The following is a 23,827-nucleotide window of genomic DNA, read 5'->3' on the forward strand; positions in this document are numbered from 1 at the left end:
TCCCATAGTCCAGTGCTCATATACCCATCATACATATCCTCCATCCCATAGTCCCGTGCCCATATACCCATCATACATATCCTCCATCCCATAGTCCAGTGCCTATATAGCCATCATACATATCCGCCATCCCATAGTCCCGTGCCCATATACCCATCATACATATCCTCCATCCCATAGTCCTGTGCCCATATACCCATCATACATATCCTCCATCCCATAGTCCAGTGCTCATATACCCATCATACATATCCTCCATCCCATAGTCCGGTGCTCATATACCCATCATACATATCCACCATCCCATAGTCCTGTGCCCATATACCCATCATACATATCCTCCATCCCATAGTCCAGTGCTCATATACCCATCATACATATCCTCCATCCCATAGTCCAGTGCCTATATATCCATCATACACATCCTCCATCCCATAGTCCCTGCCCATATACCCATCATACATATCCTCCATCCCATAGTCCAGTGCTCATATACCCATCATACATATCTGCCATCCCATAGTCCAGTGCTCATATACCCATCACACACCCTCCATCCCATAGTCCAGTGCTCATATACCCTTCATACATATCTGCCATCCCATAGTCCAGTGCTCATATACCCATCATACATATCCTCCATCCCATAGTCCCGTGCCCATATACCCATCATACATATCCTCCATCCCATAGTCCAGTGCCTATATAGCCATCATACATATCCGCCATCCCATAGTCCCGTGCCCATATACCCATCATACATATCCTCCATCCCATAGTCCTGTGCCCATATACCCATCATACATATCCTCCATCCCATAGTCCCGTGCCCATATACCCATCATACATATCCTCCATCCCATAGTCCAGTGCTCATATACCCATCATACATATCCTCCATCCCATAGTCCAGTGCTCATATACCCATCATACATATCCTCCATCCCATAGTCCGATGCTCATATACCCATCATACATATCCACCATCCCATAGTCCCGTGCCCATATACGCATCATACATATCCTCCATCCCATAGTCCTGTGCCCATATACCCATCATACATATCCTCCATCCCATAGTCCAGTGCTCATATACCCATCATACATATCCTCCATCCCATAGTCCAGTGCTCATATACCCATCATACATATCCTCCATCCCATAGTCCGGTGCTCATATACCCATCATACATATCCACCATCCCATAGTCCCGTGCCCATATACCCATCATACATATCCTCCATCCCATAGTCCAGTGCTCATATACCCATCATACATATCCTCCATCCCATAGTCCAGTGCTCATATACCCATCATGCATATCCTCCATCCCATAGTCCAGTGCTCATATACCAATCACACACCCTCCATCCCATAGTCCAGTGCTCATATACCCATCATACATATCTGCCATCCCATAGTCCAGTGCTCATATACCCATCATACATATCCTCCATCCCATAGTCCCGTGCCCATATACCCATCATACATATCCTCCATCCCATAGTCCAGTGCCTATATAGCCATCATACATATCCGCCATCCCATAGTCCCGTGCCCATATACCCATCATACATATCCTCCATCCCATAGTCCTGTGCCCATATACCCATCATACATATCCTCCATCCCATAGCCCAGTGCTCATATACCCATTATACATATCCTCCATCCCATAGTCCAGTGCTCATATACCCTTCATACATATCTGCCATCCCATAGTCCAGTACTCATATACCCATCATACATATCCTCCATCCCATAGTCCCGTGCCCATATACCCATCATACATATCCTCCATCCCATAGTCCAGTGCCTATATAGCCATCATACATATCCGCCATCCCATAGTCCCCTGCCCATATACCCATCATACATATCCTCCATCCCATAGTCCTGTGCCCATATACCCATCATACATATCCTCCATCCCATAGTCCAGTGCTCATATACCCATCATACATATCCTCCATCCCATAGTCCAGTGCTCATATACCCATCATACATATCCTCCATCCCATAGTCCGGTGCTCATATACCCATCATACATATCCACCATCCCATAGTCCCGTGCCCATATACGCATCATACATATCCTCCATCCCATAGTCCTGTGCCCATATACCCATCATACATATCCTCCATCCCATAGTCCAGTGCTCATATACCCATCATACATATCCTCCATCCCATAGTCCAGTGCTCATATACCCATCATACATATCCTCCATCCCATAGTCCGGTGCTCATATACCCATCATACATATCCACCATCCCATAGTCCCGTGCCCATATACCCATCATACATATCCTCCATCCCATAGTCCAGTGCTCATATACCCATCATGCATATCCTCCATCCCATAGTCCAGTGCTCATATACCCATCACACACCCTCCATCCCATAGTCCAGTGCTCATATACCCATCATACATATCTGCCATCCCATAGTCCAGTGCTCATATACCCATCATACATATCCTCCATCCCATAGTCCCGTGCCCATATACCCATCATACATATCCTCCATCCCATAGTCCAGTGCCTATATAGCCATCATACATATCCGCCATCCCATAGTCCCGTGCCCATATACCCATCATACATATCCTCCATCCCATAGTCCTGTGCCCATATACCCATCATACATATCCTCCATCCCATAGTCCAGTGCTCATATACCCATTATACATATCCTCCATCCCATAGTCCAGTGCTCATATACCCATCATACATATCCTCCATCCCATAGTCCAGTGCCTATATATCCATCATACACATCCTCCATCCCATAGTCCCTGCCCATATACCCATCATACATATCCTCCATCCCATAGTCCAGTGCTCATATACCCATCATACATATCTGCCATCCCATAGTCCAGTGCTCATATACCCATCATACATATCCTCCATCCCATAGTCCGGTGCCCATATACCCATCATACATATCCTCCATCCCATAGTCCAGTGCTCATATACCCATCATACATATCCTCCATCCCATAGTCCAGTGCCTATATATCCATCATACACATCCTCCATCCCATAGTCCCTGCCCATATACCCATCATACATATCCTCCATCCCATAGTCCAGTGCTCATATACCCATCATACATATCTGCCATCCCATAGTCCAGTGCTCATATACCCATCATACATATCCTCCATCCCATAGTCCCGTGACCATATACCCATCATACATATCCTCCATCCCATAGTCCAGTGCCTATATAGCCATCATACATATCCGCCATCCCATAGTCCTGTGCCCATATACCAATCATACATATCCTCCATCCCATAGTCCAGTGCCCATATACCCATCATACATATCCTCCATCCCATAGTCCAGTGCCTATATATCCATCATACACATCCTCCATCCCATAGTCCCTGCCCATATACCCATCATACATATCCTCCATCCCATAGTCCAGTGCTCATATACCCATCATACATATCCTCCATCCCATAGTCCAGTGCCCATATACCCATCATACATATCCTCCATCCCATAGTCCCGTGACCATATACCCATCATACATATCCTCCATCCCATAGTCCAGTGCCTATATAGCCATCATACATATCCGCCATCCCATAGTCCTGTGCCCATATACCAATCATACATATCCTCCATCCCATAGTCCAGTGCCCATATACCCATCATACATATCCTCCATCCCATAGTCCCGTGCCCATATACCCATCATACATATCCTCCATCCCATTGTCCAGTGCCTATATACCCATCATACATATCCGCCATCCCATAGTCCCGTGCCCATATACCCATCATACATATCCTCCATCCCATAGTCCTTTGCCCATATACCCATCATACATATCCTCCATCCCATAGTCCCGTGCCCATATACCCATCATACATATCCTCCATCCCATAGTCCCGTGCCCATATACCCATCATACATATCCTCCATCCCATTGTCCAGTGCCTATATACCCATCATACATATCCGCCATCCCATAGTCCCGTGCCCATATACCCATCATACATATCCTCCATCCCATAGTCCTGTGCCCATATACCCATCATACATATCCTCCATCCCATAGTCCAGTGCCCATATACCCATCGTACATATTCTCCATCCCATAGTCCCGTGCCCATATACCCATCATACATATCCTCCATCCCATTGTCCAGTGCCTATATACCCATCATACATATCCGCCATCCCATAGTCCCGTGCCCATATACCCATCATACATATCCTCCATCCCATAGTCCTGTGCCCATATACCCATCATACATATCCTCCATCCCATAGTCCCGTGCCCATATACCCATCATACATATCCTCCATCCCATAGTCCCGTGCCCATATACCCATCATACATATCCGCCATCCCATAGTCCTGTGCCCATATACCCATCATACATATCCTCCATCCCATAGTCCTGTGCCCATATACCCATCATACATATCCTCCATCCCATAGTCCCGTGCTCATATACCCATCATACATATCCTCCATCCCATAGTCCCGTGCTCATATACCCATCATACATATCCTCCATCCCATAGTCCCGTGCCCATATACCCATCATACATATCCGCCATCCCATAGTCCTGTGCCCATATACCCATCATACATATCCTCCATCCCATTGTCCCATGCCCATATACCCATCACACATATCCGCCATCCCATAGTCCTGTGCCCATATACCCATCATACATATCCTCCATCCCATAGTCCCGTGCCCATATACCCATCATACATATCCGCCATCCCATAGTCCTGTGCCCATATACCCATCATACATATCCTCCATCCCATTGTCCAGTGCCTATATACCCATCATACATATCCGCCATCCCATAGTCCCGTGCCCATATACTCATCATACATATCCTCCATCCCATAGTCCTGTGCCCATATACCCATCATACATATCCTCCATCCCATAGTCCCGTGCCCATATACCCATCATACATATCCGCCATCCCATAGTCCTGTGCCCATATACCCATCATACATATCCTCCATCCCATAGTCCAGTGCTCATATACCCATCATACATATCCACCATCCCATAGTCCTGTGCCCATATACCCATCATACATATCCTCCATCCCACAGTCCTGTGCCCATACACCCATGAGGGACAGCGACACGCGTTGGACCGGACGGACCTGATGGTATGACATAAAGTGGGCGATCATGATAGATTGAAGTGTGCATATTTTTCATGTACCTCATGCATTATTGATTAGATGGGTTTTTGTGGTCGGCCTCACATGTTTTATACATGGTTTACTACAGACTAGATACCTGTTTATAATTAGTTGGTATGTTATATGGGTATAACGTGCTTCATTAATGCATCTCATAGAGCGGCTAATCCATATATAGCCAGGCTAATCTATATTATGATTACACTGGACATTGGTTTGGAGATCTAGATAATGTTAGCCTTATCCATTATTTCGATTACCTTTATCATTATTATTAATAACATAGAATTATAAATTTTTGACAAAATCTTTTTTATCATAGCCAACACTACTATTTATGGTGTGGTAATTCATCAATTGTATTTTGTGCCCACCAATGATATTTTCATTATCTACCCACTATGTCAGGTCTGACTCGTCTTTGCATGTTGTGATTTTAATTGTGTTTTTTAACTTGTGTATTTTCTGTCTGTCGGGCATAAGTGTTAAATAAAGCCTTTTTGTATTTGCCTCCGGGCTGAGCGCGCACTGGTTTTCTCCGCTTCTGTTTTCTCTTTCTTATATACTCTAGTTCTTAGGCGCATAGTAGCACCCGGCCACTACAATTGGGCATATCTAGTGTGGTGCCCACCGTTTTTCTTTTATATACTACAAATCTGTACTTGGACAGAACTTTACAGGTCAACTAAAGTTGATAAAATATCTATGTTTAGCCACTCACTTTTCTTACTTGAGAATTCTTGCCTTTCTCATCTCATGATCCCATGTGCATGGTTGTAACATGACTTCATGTTTATCTATTTCATACTATTAACTATAGTCTTTACATATTTTTTGGGGGGATCAATTTCTATTTGCAAATATCTAGTCATGTCACGATGCGTACACGCAATGATCATGATCAGTTTATATAAACTTGTGGGTGTAGCGTGAAAGAATTTGGAAACGTTCATGAGTAAGAATACATCTCAAGGCATGATGGACTGTGACTGGGCCATTCACACTCATGGATATGCTCTGATCTAAACCCTCCATTGTGGCTCCTGCAGTATGATTAGGGTCATTGTCGTGCTGTAAGGTGAACCTACACCCCAGTCTCAAGACTTTTGCAGCCTGCCCTGTGTCTATCTCCATCTTCCCATCAACTCTCCATTTTTACTTTGCTTTGCTAATTTTCTCCGCACATTTTTCTTGTTATTGTTCATATAAAACTTTATAAACCAATTAATATTTTCCCATTTCTGAAAAGTTAACATCTTTTATTCTGTTTATTAATACAAAAGAGACAAGAGACAAAGGGAAAAGTAAATCTCTGAAGACTAAAGATCCGGTGTCCCTGGCACCTTGAGTAATATTTAGTATATAAATAACTGTTGTGATCATTTCTGACGGCTGCAGAACACAACGACGATGCTGTCCACCAACAATTCAGCCATTTTCATCTGACACGATTCTTCACTAAAGAATTGAGATTAAGGAAAGAAATAGAAGTAGAAAAATATGTGATGTGAGTGTCCTAAGAAAACCTTTGGGAATCAATAAATGATAGTCTGGTTATATTTCACCTAAAGGTGTCTGTAAAGGTTTTATATTCCTTTAGATTTGATCTCCTGCAGATTGACGAGTGCTTTCAATTTTATAATTATTTATAATATAAAACTTTTTCAAATCAGAACTGGAGAATTTGGAACTTCATATCCAGATGTAGTTTAATTCTTCATCTTCTATTTTAATTGTAATTATACCTATTTAGTATGTTTATTTTATTAGTTTTTATTTTTATTATTATTATTATTATTATTATTTTTAAGAAATGCTTGGTTATTTATCGATTTATTATTCTTAAAAACTATTCCTATAAAATAGTTTAAAAAAACAAGGTATTTTAGATGTCTGGCTCATTATTCATTAAAAATAAAGATTATTATCATTATTATTATTATTATTCAAGGAATAATGGGAAGTTCTATTTTACGTTATATATTACATGTCCAATTTAAGATTATTTAGGTCTAGTCTAATGATCTGGTGAATTTATTTAGTGAGTTTTGACTGTTTATTTTCTGTGCGTTTTGTCAACTATTTATTTTTACTTATATTTTTTTATCATTTGCTTTACAAGGTGACAAATGCTTTTCTATTTCTAATTTCCCCATCCAGCTGGAACTGTGCAGTCACTTGAAAGTGACAATTGTCACCATTGTGAGATTTGCCGATTCCCTCCTGCTACTGACATCAATCAACGTGCTTCAATCTACACTCAAAAGTATGCTGCCTTGGATTTAAGGCCAGGACCAACAATCAAAAATGTATATTGTTTCAGAACTTAGGAATATCATGTGAATGTATGGTAATTCTATTGTTTCTATTCATTCCTCTAGCATAGTCACTATTTGTTCTTCATGTTGGAGAACAATCTGACTACAGTCACAGAGTTTTTCCTTTTAGGATTTCAAGTCAGTAAAAGTTTAAGAATTTCACTGTTTTGTTTTTTCCTTATGATTTACTGTGGTACAATATTTGGAAATCTCCTGATCATCACCCTGGTGTCCACCAGCCAGAACCTCCACACTCCAATGTACTTCTTCATCTCACAACTGTCCGTCAGTGACATCTTAGTTATCACAGATATTGTCCCTAAGATGCTGCCTTTTCTTCTGAATAATGGAGGGAGCATTACTTTTATTAATTGCATTACTCAGTTTTATTTTTTATCTGGCTTGGAAACCTTTGAATGTCTTCTCCTCGCTGTGATGTCCTATGACAGATATGTGGCCATCTGTAATCCTCTCCGTTATACAGCTATTATGACCAGTGCATACTGTGTGATATTAACCATCATCTCTTGGGTTTTTGGATTTTCTATCGTCCTATTTTACATTGTTACAACAGCAAATCTAAACTTTTGTGGCCCGAATGTTATTGACCATGTGTTCTGTGACATTGTCCCCTTACTAGAACTTTCCTGTTCTGACACTTTCAATGTTCACTTGGAGATTTATATTCTTAGTATTCCAGTGGTAATCATTCCTAGTTCAATTATTGTAGCTTCTTATACCAACATAGTTTTCACAATCTTAAGGATCCCATCCAGTACTGGTAGACAGAAAACCTTCTCCACCTGTAGCTCCCACCTCACTGTGGTCTCCATATTCTACTGGACAATATTCAGTGTTTATGTTGTCCCAACAAAAGGCTCAACGATGAGCGTTAGTAAAATCCTAACCTTACTATATACTGTTCTTACACCATTAATTAATCCTATTATATACAGTCTGAGAAATAAAGATATTATAAAAGCTGTGCAAGATAAAATTCATAAAAGCGCAGTCTAGAAACTCATCAACAACATTGTAGATATCCCTGAAGTTAGACCTGAAGATACTTAGACTGATTGCTGCTCTTTGCATTATCTTGTAGGCTTACGATTGAAATTGTAAAGGTTAAATTAGGAGTATTACATAATGTAACGCTCGTGCCCAGACTGGATGGCGCGAGCGAGGATTGAGGACCCACTTTTCCACAAACCAGACTAACCCTCGAGGGCCATGAGTATGCAGCTAACTTTGGTGTTCACTGGAGCCTCTAGTGGTGAGGTCAGACTCTTGCAACAGGTAGCTGCCAGGTACCACTCCAGGGCAGCGTCTGTCAATAGCAGCTGATCACACAGGAGAACAGGACACTAAGAACAGGTGCAGACGAGGACTGTGGTTAGCTGAATTCAGACTGACAAGAATTGGTGGTCACGGAGGATATACAGGCATGCACAGCTGGCACTCTGGCAGCCAAGCAGGCAAGGCTGGCACTCTGGCAGGTGAGCATGGCTGGCACTCTGCCAGGCAGGCGGGAACAACTGGCACTCTGGCAGGCAGTCGGGCACGGCTGGCACTCTGGCAGGCAGGTGAGCACGGCTGGCACTCTGGCAGGCAGGCACGGATCAGACTGGAGGAACCAAAACCAATTCAGGTAGGGCAGGAACACAGGCAGGTATAAGTAGGATATGAGAACAGATAGGAACCAGTTCAGACTGGAGGGACAGGAACTATTAGGAACCATTTCAGACTAGAGGGACAAAGACCTGCAGGGTGTGGAACTAGAGCAGAGCAGAACCGCAAGGGGTGCATTGGGAGCGGAAAACAGCTGCAGGGTGCCGAACGGGAGTAAAGCAGAATCACAAGATGCAGAATGGGACCAGAGCTGCAGGGTGTGAAACAGGAGCAGAACAGAGCCTCAGGATGCAGAACGGAAGCAGAGCAGAACTGCAAGGGGTAGATTGTGAGCAGAGCAGAGCCGCAGGGTGTGGAATGGGAGCAGAGTGAAGCCATAGGGTGCGGAAAGGGAGCAGAGCACAGCTGCAGGGTGTGGAACGGGAGGAGAGCAGAACCATAAGGTGCAGAATGGGAGAAGAGCAGAGGTGCAGGATGCAGAACTGAAGCAGAACACAGTCACAGGATGCAGAATGGAAGCAGAGCAGAGCCACAGGGTGCAGAATGGGAGCAGAGCAAAAGGAGTAAACACGAGGATACACACAGCTGGGTAGGGAGGGCTACAGGCAAGGCTACTAACAGGTAAAGACTTGGTTCAAAGAAGGTCAGACAAGGGAAAAAGTTCAGGATGAAGAATTCAAGCCTGGGTGTACTGCCCCAGGGTGAAAGAAACAAGAAACACAGGAAACAGGAACAGGCCTGGGTATACAGCCCCCAGAGAGACAGAAGCAAAAGCAGTAACAGGACAGGACCTGGTAACTCAGTAGCAGAACACAGACTGAGAGAGAATGTTGCTCTGGCATTTTCCTATTGGTGGAGATGCCTTAAGTAATCGTTACCTCTTGGCAATAGGCTGGGAACACATTAGGAGTGTGCACACTGTCTCTCTAAGACTCAGTAAGTGCAGGCACCACCATCGTAAGCATACAGCCAGGAAGTATGCACAAAGCAAGCAGAGGACATGAGGTTCACAGCATGGAGCAGACAGAGGGCAGAACTCACAGCATGGCCCTGAGTGGTGAGTAAAATGGTGTATCAGCCTGATGGGAGATGGGAACTCATGAAGTGATGCCGGCAGGGATGTTACACATAACTAATTTATATTGTAATAAATAGAATAAAATACTAATACTTATTATTACATATTACATACAAAATTAATGTAGGTGCATACTAACTACAATGAAGTTTTACACCTTTTCCTATTCTCTGCAAAATGTTGGAAGTCCAAGCACATATTAGACTACGGGTTTTCTATTTTTTAATGGTATATTCTGGGAAATAACTAAAAAGAAGATAATTATCTTTGCCAGATAACTAATTGTGACTATCTGCAGACTATGCTAGCAGCTAATTAGTAGCAAAAGCAGTGCTCGTATATGTTTAGGTACTATGGGAATGCAGGGAAACATATAATGTCATCATTAGTGATGAGCGAGTAGGCTCATTGCTCGGGTTTTCCCAAGCATGCTCGGGTGATCTCCGAGTATTTGGACGTGCTCGGAGATTTAGTTTTCTGCTGTCTCCCTGAACAACAAGTATGGCACTTTTTCAAAGGGGCATCTAGAAACTATTGAATTTGTCTTTTTTTAAGTTATTTAACCCCTGCAAGCAACAAGCCTTTTTCACCTTCATGATTAGGCCAAATTATACAATTCTGATAAGTGTAATTTTTTTTGTGGTAATAATTCTGGAACACTTACTTCAATGGATCCCAGTGATTCTGAGAATGCTTTTTTTATGACATATTTTATTTCATGATAGTCATAAAATCTGTTCGAAATCTGATGAGGGGCAACACCCCGAAACAGCTGTCTGTGGATGGATACCTGGCCTTGGTATTTCCCTTGTCATATATGTAAACTCGTAAAGAGCTGGATATTGACTTAAAGGGCCACTTAATATGGTGGTAATGGTGGTTTCCGAAAGGAGCCACTCCTTGGCTGGGTCCTTTCCTGGAGGAAGATCTGGCTAGTCCCGTGTTTGAGACTCTTAAATGAGGCTCCACGGACTTTATTTGCATATTCGAATATTTTGAGATTGCAATACTCCATATTTGGGGAAAAACTAATGTTTAGGTGCATAGCAGTGCTTGTAAGGGAAAGAGCATCATTTGACTTTTTGAACCCAAAATTGGCTGGAATTGAGAAAAGACTTTGTGTTGCATTTGGGGAGCTCCTGATGTGCCTCAACAATGGAGACCACCTAGAAATGAGCCCTCCTTGGAAACTAAATTCCTCAAGAAATTTATCTAGATGTGTTATCAACACCTTGAACCCTCAGGTGCTTCAGAGAAATTTACAATGTTGGGCTGTGAAAATTGAAAATCAAATTTTTCCTGCAAAAATGTTGTTATAGCTTAATTTTTTATTTTCTCTAGGGTAAAAGGAAAAGTGTACCTCAAAACTTTATTGTGTAATTTCTCCTAAGATGTTGGAGTAGAGCTGAGTTAACAAATTAAGGCTTCGCTTTGTTTTGATATAAAGAACAACTCAATGTTTGTGGAACAGTTGGTCAAACAGTTCGTCAAATGTATCCGAACCCGACTGAATTCAATAGGAGACAAAACAAATGGCATAGACACCTCCTTTAGAGGGGAGAAAAAGCTTCCCAAACATCTTAAATTAGTGGCAGATAGCAGGGAAAGTGGCATGAATTGACCCAAAGTTGACATTTGATAATAGCAAAAATGGCAAAGCAGTCAGTCATGGGCCATGCATGAGGTATTAGGGTTCGGGCCAGCATTTACAGCTTTGAATTTAAGTTTAAAAAGATGAAGTGGGTGAGGGACCGGTGTAAGCCTGCAGTGCTGGGTGCCCTGATTCCTCATGCTCAAACTGCTTTTTTGCTCAGCCACACACAGGTGGCACAAATATCAGGTTGGTATACCACTAATGTTATAACAATGTAAGGGTGGTAACACAGGTAGATGACTGATCAATTCAACCACAGTAGAAATTTGATAATTGCACAGCAATTCAGGAGCTGACTGTGATGAGCATGGCGGCGCCAAGTCTGATACAGACCTTATGATGCTGTGCTGCCAACCAATCACTGTAATGCCACAACCAACATGGCTGCGGCAGTAAAGTGTGTGGCAGACAATCCCTGCATGTTCATTGGCTCTCTAAAGAGCGCCAAACATGCAGGGCGGGGACCCGAACTCCGACCGAGCAACCTCAGAAATACTTGGCGAGCTCCAAGCATCTTGAGTAGTGAAATGCTTGTGCGAGCACAACGTAGTGGCGAGGCCCAATTATCTACTCCAAATTGTGCTAAAACTGTGTCAAAGGCATATCAGAAGTTCAGATTTCCACGTAAAAATCATTATGCCTAATATTGGAGTGCAGCCACTTGGCCCAGTTAGCTACTTAAAATATTTTTAGATAAAACTGTGTTTAATGGGCAAATTAGAAATTCAAATTTCCACTTAAAAGTCATTAGGCCTAATATAGTGGTGCAGCCACGAGGCCCAATTATCTACTCCAAATTGTTTGTGCTAAAACTGTGATTTAGTGGCAAATGAGAAGGCCAGATTTCCACTTACAAATTGTTAGGCCTAATATAGTGGTGCAGTCACGAGACACAATTTTCTACTCTAAATAGTTTGTGCTAAAACTGTTTCAGTGGCAAATCAGTAGGCCAGATTTCTACTTAAAAATCGTTATGTATAAAATTGTTGTTCAGGAACTCTATCTACGAAAACAAATACTGATTATTCATTTAGTGACAGGTGACTGACAGCTGTGGGTCTAAGGTTGTGAAACAGCAGGTTACAAGAGGGGATGGTTATTTGCAAAAAGAATGTAAATAAGTGAGGTCATGTGAAGGGGAATAGGCTTGATGTTCGATGTGTATGTGGATTTGGTGTCAATGTGAATGAAAGCTCAACTGAACAAACACATTTCATCCTGTCCAAAGACCACTGACAATATCCGTCACTGGCCGGGCTTTTCTATTCTCTTTTTTTTACCCGCACAACGGCACACCTTGTAGATGAGGCTCAGAAAGAGCATGCCTTACAGTGAATGGCAAGCGCTGCATCAAGTGGCCTCTCCTCTTTTTCCTGCACCTTAACATCACACACATTACAATATTCAGAGATGGTACCCCAATCACACTTGTTTCCCCACCGCATCAAAAATTTTCAAACACCGAACTGTCTATGGGGACTCACAGATAGTTCACTCTGAAGAGCTGTTTACACATTCTATTCCATGGGCATCAGAGCTCTGCTCCTAAGACTCAGAGAATATAGGGAATGCACAAGCATTTTAGTAGAGTGGGGGTTGAGGAAGGGACGGATTTAGGAAATATTTTTGAGCTGGAGGTGGCAGGAGGTGGAGAGAGCTTGGATGTGCGGTTTGAAGGACAGGGCAGAGTCAAGGGTTACTCCGAGGCAGCGGACTTCCGGTTTTGAGGGAAAGTGTGATGTCATCAATTGTTATAGATAGGTTAGGTAAGGAAGATCTGTGAGATGGGGGAAAGATGATCAGTTCAGATTTGTCCACTTTCAGTTTGAGGAAGCGGGAGGAGAAAAGTAAGATATGGCTGATAGACACTCCAGGATTTTGGAGAGCAGAGAGGTGACGTCTGGGCCAGAGAGGTAGGTCTGAGTATAATCTGCATAAAGGTGGTACTGGAATCTGTGGGACTTTATGAGTTGCCTCAGGCCAAGTGTATAGATTGAGAAGAGTAGGGGTTCTAGAACAGAGCCTTGGGGGACTCCAACAGAGAGAGTGTGGGATGAGGAAGTAGTGTGGGAGTGGGAGATGCTGAATGTGCAGTTGGAGAGGTAGGAGGAGATCCAGGATAGGGCAATGTCTTTGATGCCAAAGGAAGAGAGGATCTGTAATAGGAGACAGTGGTCAACTGTGTCGAAGGCAGATGACAGGTCTAGAAGCAGGAGTATAGAGTATTGTCCATTCGCTTTGGCTGTAAGTAGGTCGTTAGTAATTTTGGTCAGGGCTGTCTCAGTGGAATGATGGGGGTGGAAATCGGATTGTAGATTGTCAAAGAGCATGTTAGATGAGAGATGGGAGGAAAGTTCAGCGTGGATGTGCTACTCCAGGAGTTTGAAAGCGAATGGGAGCAGCGATATTGGGCGATAGCTGTACATAGCAGTTGGGTCGAGGGTTGGCTTTTTGAGGATAGGGGTGATTGTAGCATGTTTAAAAGCAGAAGGGAAGGTACCGGAAGTAAGTGATAGGTTGAAGAGGTGGGTTAGAGATGGGAGAAGAGTGGTGGTGAGGTTGGGGAGGAGGTGGGATAGGATGGGGTGAAGTGCACAAGTGGTGAGGTGTGATTTGGAGAGAAGGTGAGCAAGCTCCCCTTCAGTGATGTTGGATAAGGAGGTTATTTGGTTTGGGCATTGGTCTGGTATACAAAGGGGTTGTGGGTGGTTGAATAATAAAGGCTTGCCGTGTTTGGTCTATCTTGTTTTTGAAGTGCATGGCGAAGTCCTCCACAGAGATTAGGGAAGTTGGAGGGGGCAGTGGTGGGCGGAGGAGGGAGTTAAAAGTATTGAACAGCTGTTTAGGGTTGTGGGATAAGGAAGATACAAGGGATGAAAAGTAAGCCTGTTTAGCAGAGGTGAGAGCTGATTTGAATGCAAGTGTTGCTTGTTTGAGTGCAGTGAAGTCGTCTTGGGAATGCGTTTTATTCCAGCACCGTTCAGCAATTCTGGATGCTTGCAGAATCTTTTTAGTGGTGTTATTGTGCCAGGATTGTCTATAGATTCATCGCACTCTGTTATGCATGACAGGGGTAACCGAGTGGATGGCTGATTCAAGAGTGGCATTGTAGAAACTAGTGGCAGTGTCTGTGTCATGGAGTGAGGATATGGAGGACAGTGGTAGGATAGAGTCAGAGAGTGTGCAAGTGTCTAAATGTGAAAGGTCTGTTGTGAGTTCATTTTCCCCTTCGTCACTGAGGTCTGGTGAACTCCCTATTCTGGTAAAGGAAGGTAATGAGCCTGATTATCAGGCACCTGAGCCTAATGAGGATGACTGGCTGAGTAGAGTCACGGACTGGATATAAGGCTGCCGACGCCCTTCTGCCCTGCGGGTGATTTCTCTGTGGACTTCTTGGACACCAGTCTGATTCCTGCTCCTCTAAAGCTAAGTTTTCTGCTTTGCCTGTTAGCATTTGTGTTTTTGCTTTTGTTTTTCTTGATTTTCTGGATTCTGCCATTCCCTGCTGGGGTGAGCTGAATCTCCTTTTGCCAGTTGCTCTGTCTTCAGAATATTCCTGAGTACTGACATAGCTTTTTTTGAAGCCTAGCGTCTTCAGGGCCTTTTTCACTGTCAGTCTGTTGGCTCTTATTTTCATAGGGTTTTTCACGGATTGCAGACAGCAGCCTTCCTGTCCTTTCCTATCTAGTTAGCTTGGGCCCCTCTTTGCTCAGTCTATCTTTCTGTCTGTGTTAGTGCTTTCATCTTGCTTCACCGTCATTATATGTTGGGGCTGCCTATTGCTTTGGGGTCTGTTCTGGGGCAGTTTAGATTTCCCCTTTCTTTCTTTAGGCCTAGTTAATTCTCCGGCTGTGATCGAGGGGTCTAGGGCATCGTAGGAACCCCCCACGGCTACTGCTAGTTGTGTTGATAGGTTCAGGGGTCTGCAATCTGATAGCTGCCAACCTCTCTGGTTTTCTGGACTTAGCTAGCATTTCTGTTTTTTCCTCCTACGGTGACTCAATCATAACAAAGGTCTCTGCGGAGGTGCACATGTTGCTGGACATTGGTGACAGGTGAGGAGGATAGGGATGAGAAAGTGAGTAGATGGTGGTCAGATAGAGGGAGAGGGGAGGTTGTGAAGTTAGATAGGGAGCAGAGACAGGTGAAGACCAGGTCTAATGTGTGTCCGTCTGTGTGGGTGGCTGAGGAGGACCACTGAGTAAGTCCAAAGGAAGAAGTAAGGGACATGAGTTAGGAAGCTTCTGCCTGTTGGTTGTCAATGAGGATGTTGAAGTCACCCATGATGATGGTGGGAATGTCAACAGAGAGCAAGTAAAGGAGCCAGGTAGAGAATTGGTCAATAAAGGCAGTGGTTGGTCCCGGAGGTCGATATATGACGGCCACTTGGAGGCTGGAGGGAGAGTAGATGTGGACAGAGTGGACTTCAAAAGAGGGGAGGATTAGGGAGAGAAGAGGTGGGATTGGGTTGAAGGTGCAGTTGAAAGAAAGGAGAAGGCCTACTCCTCCACCATGTCTGTTGCCAGGGCGAGGAGTGTGGGTGAAGTAGAGGCCGCCATAGCACAGTGTAGCAGGGGAGGCGGTATCAGAGGGTGTCAGCCATGTTTCAGTAAGGCCAAGGAAGGAAAAATTGCGAGAGCTAAAGTGGTCATAAATCACATGGAGTTTATTGCAGAGGGCGCTCACATTCCAGAGTGATCCAGAGAGAGGGAGCAGGGTGGTGGTTGGCGTCAAAGGCACGGATTTGAGGTTGGAAAGATTTCGGGTGTTTTTATTGGATTGGGAGTGATAGAGGGGGGTAATAATGGAAGGTATGAGCTGTGGGAGTCCAGGATTGGGAGATATGTCGCCAGCATTGAGGAGAAGCAGAAAAAGGCAGAGAAGCTGGGAGGAGGAGAGTGGGAGATGTGTTTTGTGTGTTATTAGGAGCGATCTTAAGTTGAGGAGCAGGTCAGCGGAGGAGGTCAGGTGGGGAGGCAAGAGGGAAGGAGAGATTATTCCTTAGTTAGAGGGTGCTGGGGTCTGTGGATAGCGAAGGAGAGTCAGGAGCAATGGAGGCAAAACCATTAGATCATATGTCAGCATGGTACGAGTAATTGTGGAGCTAACAGAAAGAAATTTAGAAAATGTAAACAGAGTTTAGTCGTCCCTTCTGGTCAATTCTGGATCATATCAGGCATATTTCAATTTTTATCCTTAAAATGACATCCTTGGAATGACAGACCAGGGTCCACACAGACCAATCTCTCAGAATTTATAACAGCTCAAATGCACATCAAACAGGCCAGGTGTGATCAGGAAGGAGGGGCAGCAGGGACACTGGTTGCACACACAGGAAGGGATTAACTAGAAGTCAGGAAGGAAGAGAGAAAAAAAAAACAGATCCAAAAGGGCAGATAAACCATTGATAGCAGACAGATACAGGAGTGATTGGGGTGCAAGAAAGATGGGTGATGATTGTATTTCAGCCACGGGACATACCATTGATAGCAGACAGATACAGGAGTGATTGGGGTTCAGGAGAGATGGGTGATGATGGTATTTCAGCCAGGGGACATACCTGAGGATGAAGCAGATCGATTGTCAGATTGATACCAATAGTGAAGCATAGTGACAACAACAATGAAGCATCTATAGCAGAGAGTTATTCTTCAGGCATATTTCAATTTTTATCCTTAAAATGACATCCTTGGAATGACAGACCAGACCATCTTTCTCAATTCACCCTAACATCTCTGTCTGCATCTCACTCACGGTCCAGCAGTTTGTCTTGTTCTCCCAACTCTGCCCTCTCTCAGCAAAGTAGCCAGCTCTCGGTCCATCAGTTGTGGTCACGTAAAAGAATGCTTCCTTCTACACATGTCCAATGATAAAATTAGAAATTTTATTAATAACATACAAAAAATGGTGGGAAACACATACCAAACGGAAAAGGGGGCAAAAACTAGGAATCCATACAACACCACACTGGAGCATATAAATATAGTAAATGAAAATAAATTAAACAATTTAACAATTGTGCGACTAATCCTATAAAGTATATATACAATATACCAACGGCGCTAGTGTGCAGGGTTGATTCAGCAGCAAGTAAGGAACCCCCACACCACCAGGGGTGAAAATAAACAATTTAAACAAAATGATACTCGCGCTATGAATCAATGGAGAATAAAAATATATATATATATAGTTACCTGTAGGATCAAGGCAACAAACTCATAAGCATTAGATGTTAGAGGATACTGAGTATTGATGGATCAAACTACAAAAAGACAAAACAAAGCATAAGTTTTAAATCTGAAAATGCAAAGTCATACCAAAAAAAAAAAAAAAAAAAGTGTGAAGTGTCCGGGTTAGACTCTAGTGACTAAGAGCATGGTCGGTATTGCGCTCTAATAGTTAATTAAAAACACCTACCAAATAACTATACAAACATAAATAAAAACAGAAACAAACACACTGGGGGAACCATAAAGTGCTATAAATGTACCTTGCACCTACCCCCACTGTGACTATTACCTCCGAATAGGAGTGCAGTGGGAAACGCCTGATGGTTCACTAATGTGAACAGACTTTTAAACAGTAGATTCACCGCTGTGAGCGGACTTTTGCTTTTGAGCGGTAGAAACCAGCGGCATATACTTGCTAATCGTTTAGGAAGTCTCTCAATCAGTAGAAAAAAAAAAAACAAATAAAACACCGAGCTCTGTTCCGGCCGGTAACAGGCTCCAGGTGCTGGCAAACGTCCGATAATTCTCCGATAGTGATAGATCCCTCGTGAATGGCGTGAGAGCAGGGAAAAGAGCATAAATGATCGCTCACCAAAGAAGACACAGTCCAACGGTGGTCAGCATACCAGCCGCATTATAGATTGTAGACACCCGCGGTCAGCGTGGTGTGAACCTGGCAGGACCTGCGATGATAATCCAGATCACGAGAGGCGCGCAATCACGAAATCCTATAAAGTGACAAAGTGCCATAAAAAATATATATATACCCAGAATATTTAACCAGGAAAAGAAATCAATTCACAAAAAAGTATATAATACTTAATATATAAAGTGCAAATGCAAAATGGTGCCATAACGAATGCATATACAGACATAAAAAGGCCTAATAGCCACTGTGAACGCCACAAAATGTAATAATATGTGCTAGAGGAGTACAGGCATAATAACCCTTTTAAACACCCATTGAGAGTATGCTACACAGCAAAAATAAGAAGCAATCCATGTTAAAACAGGCTTACATAGGCTTACTAAGTAGAGGCACAATGGCCGTTTTAAGTGACTACCATAATGGAATTGTGCCCAAAATCAGAGCAACATATGCAAAAAGATGCCCAGCAAATACCTGGCATTAATGGTGGGGGATTCCCAGGATGCGCCCGTCCCCGACGCGTGTTTCGGCATCTGCCTTCGTCAGACCCCTGACGAAGGCAGACGCTGAAACGCGGTTATATACTTTTTTGTGAATTGATTTCTTTTCCTGGTTAAATATTCTGGGTATATATATATATTTTTATGGCACTTTGGCACTTTATAGGATTAGTTGCACAATTGTTAAATTGTTTAATTTATTTTCATTTACTATATTTATATGCTCCAGAGTGGTGTTATATGGATTCCTAGTTTTTGCCCCCTTTTCCGTTTGGTATGTATTTCCCACCATTTTTTGTATGTTATTAATTTATTAATAACATTTCTAATTTTATCATTGGACGTTTGTTTTTTCGGATTTTTCGCTGTTATACAATTCCAATTTCCGATTGGTCTTATTTTCTATTTTGTCTAATTGTGCATTTGACTATTTAGTCTTTAGCATGAATAATAGAGGTTAATATGCACATGTGCCTTGAATTTTGTTTCCTTCTACACATGGCAAAGCTATGAGTTTGAAATCAGCCAACTCCAATCTTCTGGCCATGGAAATGCTGCCTTTTAGAGTTGAGCGAAATGGGTCGAAAAAATTCAAAAGTCGCTGACTTTTGGCAAAGTCGGGTTTCATGAAACGAAACCCGACCCTAGGATGAGGTCGGCCACGAGGTCGGCGACTTACGCGCCAAAGTCGCGTTTCAAAAGTTTGTTTTGCGCTCTTTTTCAGCCAATCAGGATCCACGGACACTGTGGGCAACGTGATGACATAGGCACGGGTCACCACCATCTTTCAGAAGGGCATGCAAGTGATTGGCTTGCTTTGGTGGGCGTCACAGGGGGTATAAAAGGGCGTGCACGCCGACCGCCATCTTACTTCTGCCGATCTCAGTATAGGGAGAGGTTGCTGCTGATTCTGTAGGGAGAGCGTTAGGCAGGGAAGAAGACCAAAAAACTGCTTCTGCTGCTAGCGATTTGGCCTGCACAACACACCAGTCACTGTGTGTGCAGTGCAAGGGGAGGCTATATAGTGGTGTATCAGTGGTGTTGGTTGTTGGGCTGCCTTCTAAGGCTTCCTGACAGGCTGGCATTGCTGTTTACCCACTGCTCCGCAAACTGCTTTTTTAAAAGCAATCCAATCTTCCTTATCCTCTAGTCACTTTGGTCACAGCTGTGCCATCGAGCCTGTCACATAGCGCTCAGATATTCATTGGGCCTCAAACTGCTTTTTTAAAAGCAATCCCAATTTTTTTTTTTTGTCCTGCTGAGAAGAAAAAAAATCTGCTTCTGCTGCTGATAGCAATTTGGCCTGCACAACACACCAGTCACTGTGTGCAGTGCAAGGGGAGGCTATATAGTGGTGTATCAGTGGTGTTGGTTGTTGGGCTGCCTTTTAAGGCTTCCTGACAGGCTGGCATTGCTGTTTACCCACTGCTCCGCAAACTGCTTTTTTAAAAGCAATCCAATCTCCCTTATCCTCTAGTCACTTAGGTCACAGCTGTGCCATCGAGCTTGTCACATAGCGCTCAGATATTCATTGGGCCTCACACAATCCAAAAGTGTCCAGTGTCCAAAAGTGTGTGCAGAGATTCAAACTCTCACTTATCCTCTAGTCACTTAGGTCACAGCTGTGCCATCGAGCTTGTCACATAGCGCTCAGATATTCATTGGGCCTCACACAATCCAAAAGTGTCCAGTGTCCAAAAGTGTGTGCAGAGATTCAAAATCTCACTTATTCTCTAGTCACTTAGGTCACAGCTGTGCCATCGAGCTTGTCACATAGCGCTCAGATACTCATTGGGCCTCACACAATCCAAAAGTGTCCAGTGTCCAAAAGTGTGTGCAGAGATTCAAACTCTCACTTATCCTCTAGTCACTTAGGTCACAGCTGTGCCATCGAGCTTGTCACATAGCGCTCAGATATTCATTGGGCCTCACACAATCCAAAAGTGTCCAGTGTCCAAAAGTGTGTGCAGAGATTCAAACTCTCACTTATCCTCTAGTCACTTAGGTCAAAGCTGTGCCATCGAGCTTGTCACATAGCGTTCAGATATTCATTGGGCCTCACACAATCCAAAAGTGTCCAGTGTCCAAAAGTGTGTGCAGAGATTCAAACTCTCACTTATCCTCTAGTCACTTAGGTCACAGCTGTGCCATCGAGCTTGTCACATAGCGCTCAGATATTCATTGGGCCTCACACAATCCAAAAGTGTCCAGTGTCCAAAAGTGTGTGCAGAGATTCAAACTCTCACTTATCCTCTAGTCACTTAGGTCACAGCTGTGCCATCGAGCTTGTCACATAGCGCTCAGATATTCATTGGGCCTCACACAATCCAAAAGTGTCCAGTGTCCAAAAGTGTGTGCAGAGATTCAAACTCTCACTTATCCTCTAGTCACTTAGGTCACAGCTGTGCCATCGAGCTTGTCACATAGCGCTCAGATATTCATTGGGCCTCACACAATCCAAAAGTGTCCAGTGTCCAAAAGTGTGTGCAGAGATTCAAACTCTCACTTATCCTCTCGTCACTTAGGTCACAGCTGTGCCATCGAGCCTGTCACATAGCGCTCAGATATCAGTGGGCCTCACACAATCCAAAAGTGTCCAGTGTCCAAAAGTGTGTGCAGAAATTCAAAATCTCCCCTGTCCTATAGACACCTTGTTTTACATACTATATAGTTTGTTGGATTTTGTCTACATTTCTACCAAAAATGAGGAAGGCTGGTGGAAGAGGCCGTGGAATTGGGCGGGGGTTGGCAGCTGGTAATGATGGTGTTGGTGGTGGATCTGTTGGTAGTGGCAAGAGCAAAATAGGACCGAATGCAGGAGGTGTTGAGCCTGCGTCATCGTCTGGCTACATAAGGCCTCGAACGCTTAGTTTTCTAGGAGTTGGAAAACCGCTTTTAAAGCCAGAGCATCAGGAAAAAGTTTTGTCTTACATTGCTGACTCAGCCTCCAGCTCTATCGCCTCCTCTTCTTCAGTTGTAAAAAGTAAAAGCACTGAGTCGTCATTGGAGGCTCATGTTCATGAACCACACCTTTCCTTGTGTCCTTCACCCCAACCAAGATTGAAGGATGACGCAGGCCATACTACTGATTACTCCATGGAGCTGTTTTCACATACCATGCCTGGATTATCAAGTGAAATGGTGAATTACCCAGGCCAAGATGAATCTGACATGGAGTGCACTGATGCACAGCCGCTGATGGATGATTCTGCTGGTACATTCACTCAGAGCACTACATTGTCCTCGCAGTCTACAGAGACAGATTCTGACCCTGATGAGACTCAGGTGCCCCTTCCCGCACACTATACCACCATACACGGTGACACAGAGGAAGGTGCACATGACATAGAAGAGGAGGTGATGGATGACCCAGTTGTTGACCCAGATTGGCATCCATTGGGGGAACAGGGTGCTGCTTCCAATAGCTCAGATGAGGAGCATCCACAGCAGACATCGACATCGCAACAGCTGTTATCTGGCAGGCCCGGAGCACTCCAAAGACAGGTTCCAAACATCAAAAGAGTTGCTGGACAGCTTGTCCAGAGGGTCAAAAGATCACAGCGTGCTAGGCCGCAAAATGTCTGCCAAAGTAGGAAGAGTGCAGTGTGGCACTTTTTTGAACAAAATCCTCATGATCAGGCCAAGGTTATCTGTAAGAAGTGCGCAAAGACCTTTAGCCGAGGGAAAAATCTGAAAAATTTGAATACCAGTTGCATGCTTAGACATTTAACCAGCATGCACTTGCAAGCGTGGACACAACACCAAACCTCAAGTGCCACATGTGCAACTGATCACAACAAAGGTAGTCAGCAACGCTACATTGTTTCCCCCACTGTAAGCCCACCGGTTAGCACAGTAGCAAATGTTGAGGTGTCGTTGCAAGGCCACAGCAGTCAGGGAATCCCACTGTTATATCAACGAAAGACTGATTCTAGGCCATCAGAAAGAACACCAACTCCATCACCATCATCAACCCTCTCTCAGTCCACCCTGTCCACCGCTACTTCCACCATATGCAGCTCTCAAGTCCAGCTCACCCTCCCAGACACTATGAGTAGGTCAAGAAAGTACTCAGTCTCTCATCCGCGTACACTGGGTTGGAACGCCCACATTGCCAAACTAATCTCGTTTGAGATGATGCCCTTTCGGTTGGTGGAAAGCACAGCTTTCCGCGAACTCATGGCCTATGCAGTACCACGCTATGACCTACCCAGTCGCCACTTCTTCTCTCGCAAAGCCATCCCAGCCCTCCACCATCATGTGAAAGACCGCATTGTCCATGCACTCAAGCAGTCAGTGAGCGGAAAGGTGCACCTCACAACTGATGCATGGTCCAGTCGGCATGGCCAGGGCCGTTACGTGTCCATCACTGCACACTGGGTTAATGTGGTGGATGCAGGGTCCACAGGGGACAGCGGTGGTGGGACAGTGCTGCCTAGCCCACGGTATAGGAAACAGTTGGCTGTAGGCGTTCGACCCTCCTCCTCCTCCACCTCCTCCAGAAGCGAAAGCTCGTCCACAGAGCGCAGTCGTACGAGCACTCCATCTGCAGCTGCCAC

At 44.0% G+C, this 23,827-nt stretch overlaps 1 protein-coding gene across 1 annotated transcript; it reads left to right on the forward strand.

Annotated features, from left to right (window-relative positions):
* The first annotated feature begins 7,612 nt into the window (after positions 1-7,612).
* On the forward strand, positions 7,613-8,545 carry LOC141050076 (olfactory receptor 11L1-like). The gene has a single exon (XM_073546905.1). The coding sequence runs from the start codon at positions 7,613-7,615 to the stop codon at positions 8,543-8,545; it is 933 nt and encodes a 310-aa protein (XP_073403006.1).
* The last annotated feature ends 15,282 nt before the right edge of the window (positions 8,546-23,827 follow it).

Source organism: Dendrobates tinctorius, unplaced genomic scaffold (genome assembly GCF_039654945.1).
Source record: "Dendrobates tinctorius isolate UK_male_01 unplaced genomic scaffold, ASM3965494v1 ptg000151l, whole genome shotgun sequence".
NCBI lineage: Eukaryota > Metazoa > Chordata > Amphibia > Anura > Dendrobatidae > Dendrobates > Dendrobates tinctorius.

What these genes read in the sequence shown, in the direction of transcription:
- LOC141050076 (XM_073546905.1), top strand. Translation starts at nt 7,613, where the DNA reads ATGTTGGAGAACAATCTGACTACAGTCACAGAGTTTTTCCTTTTAGGA.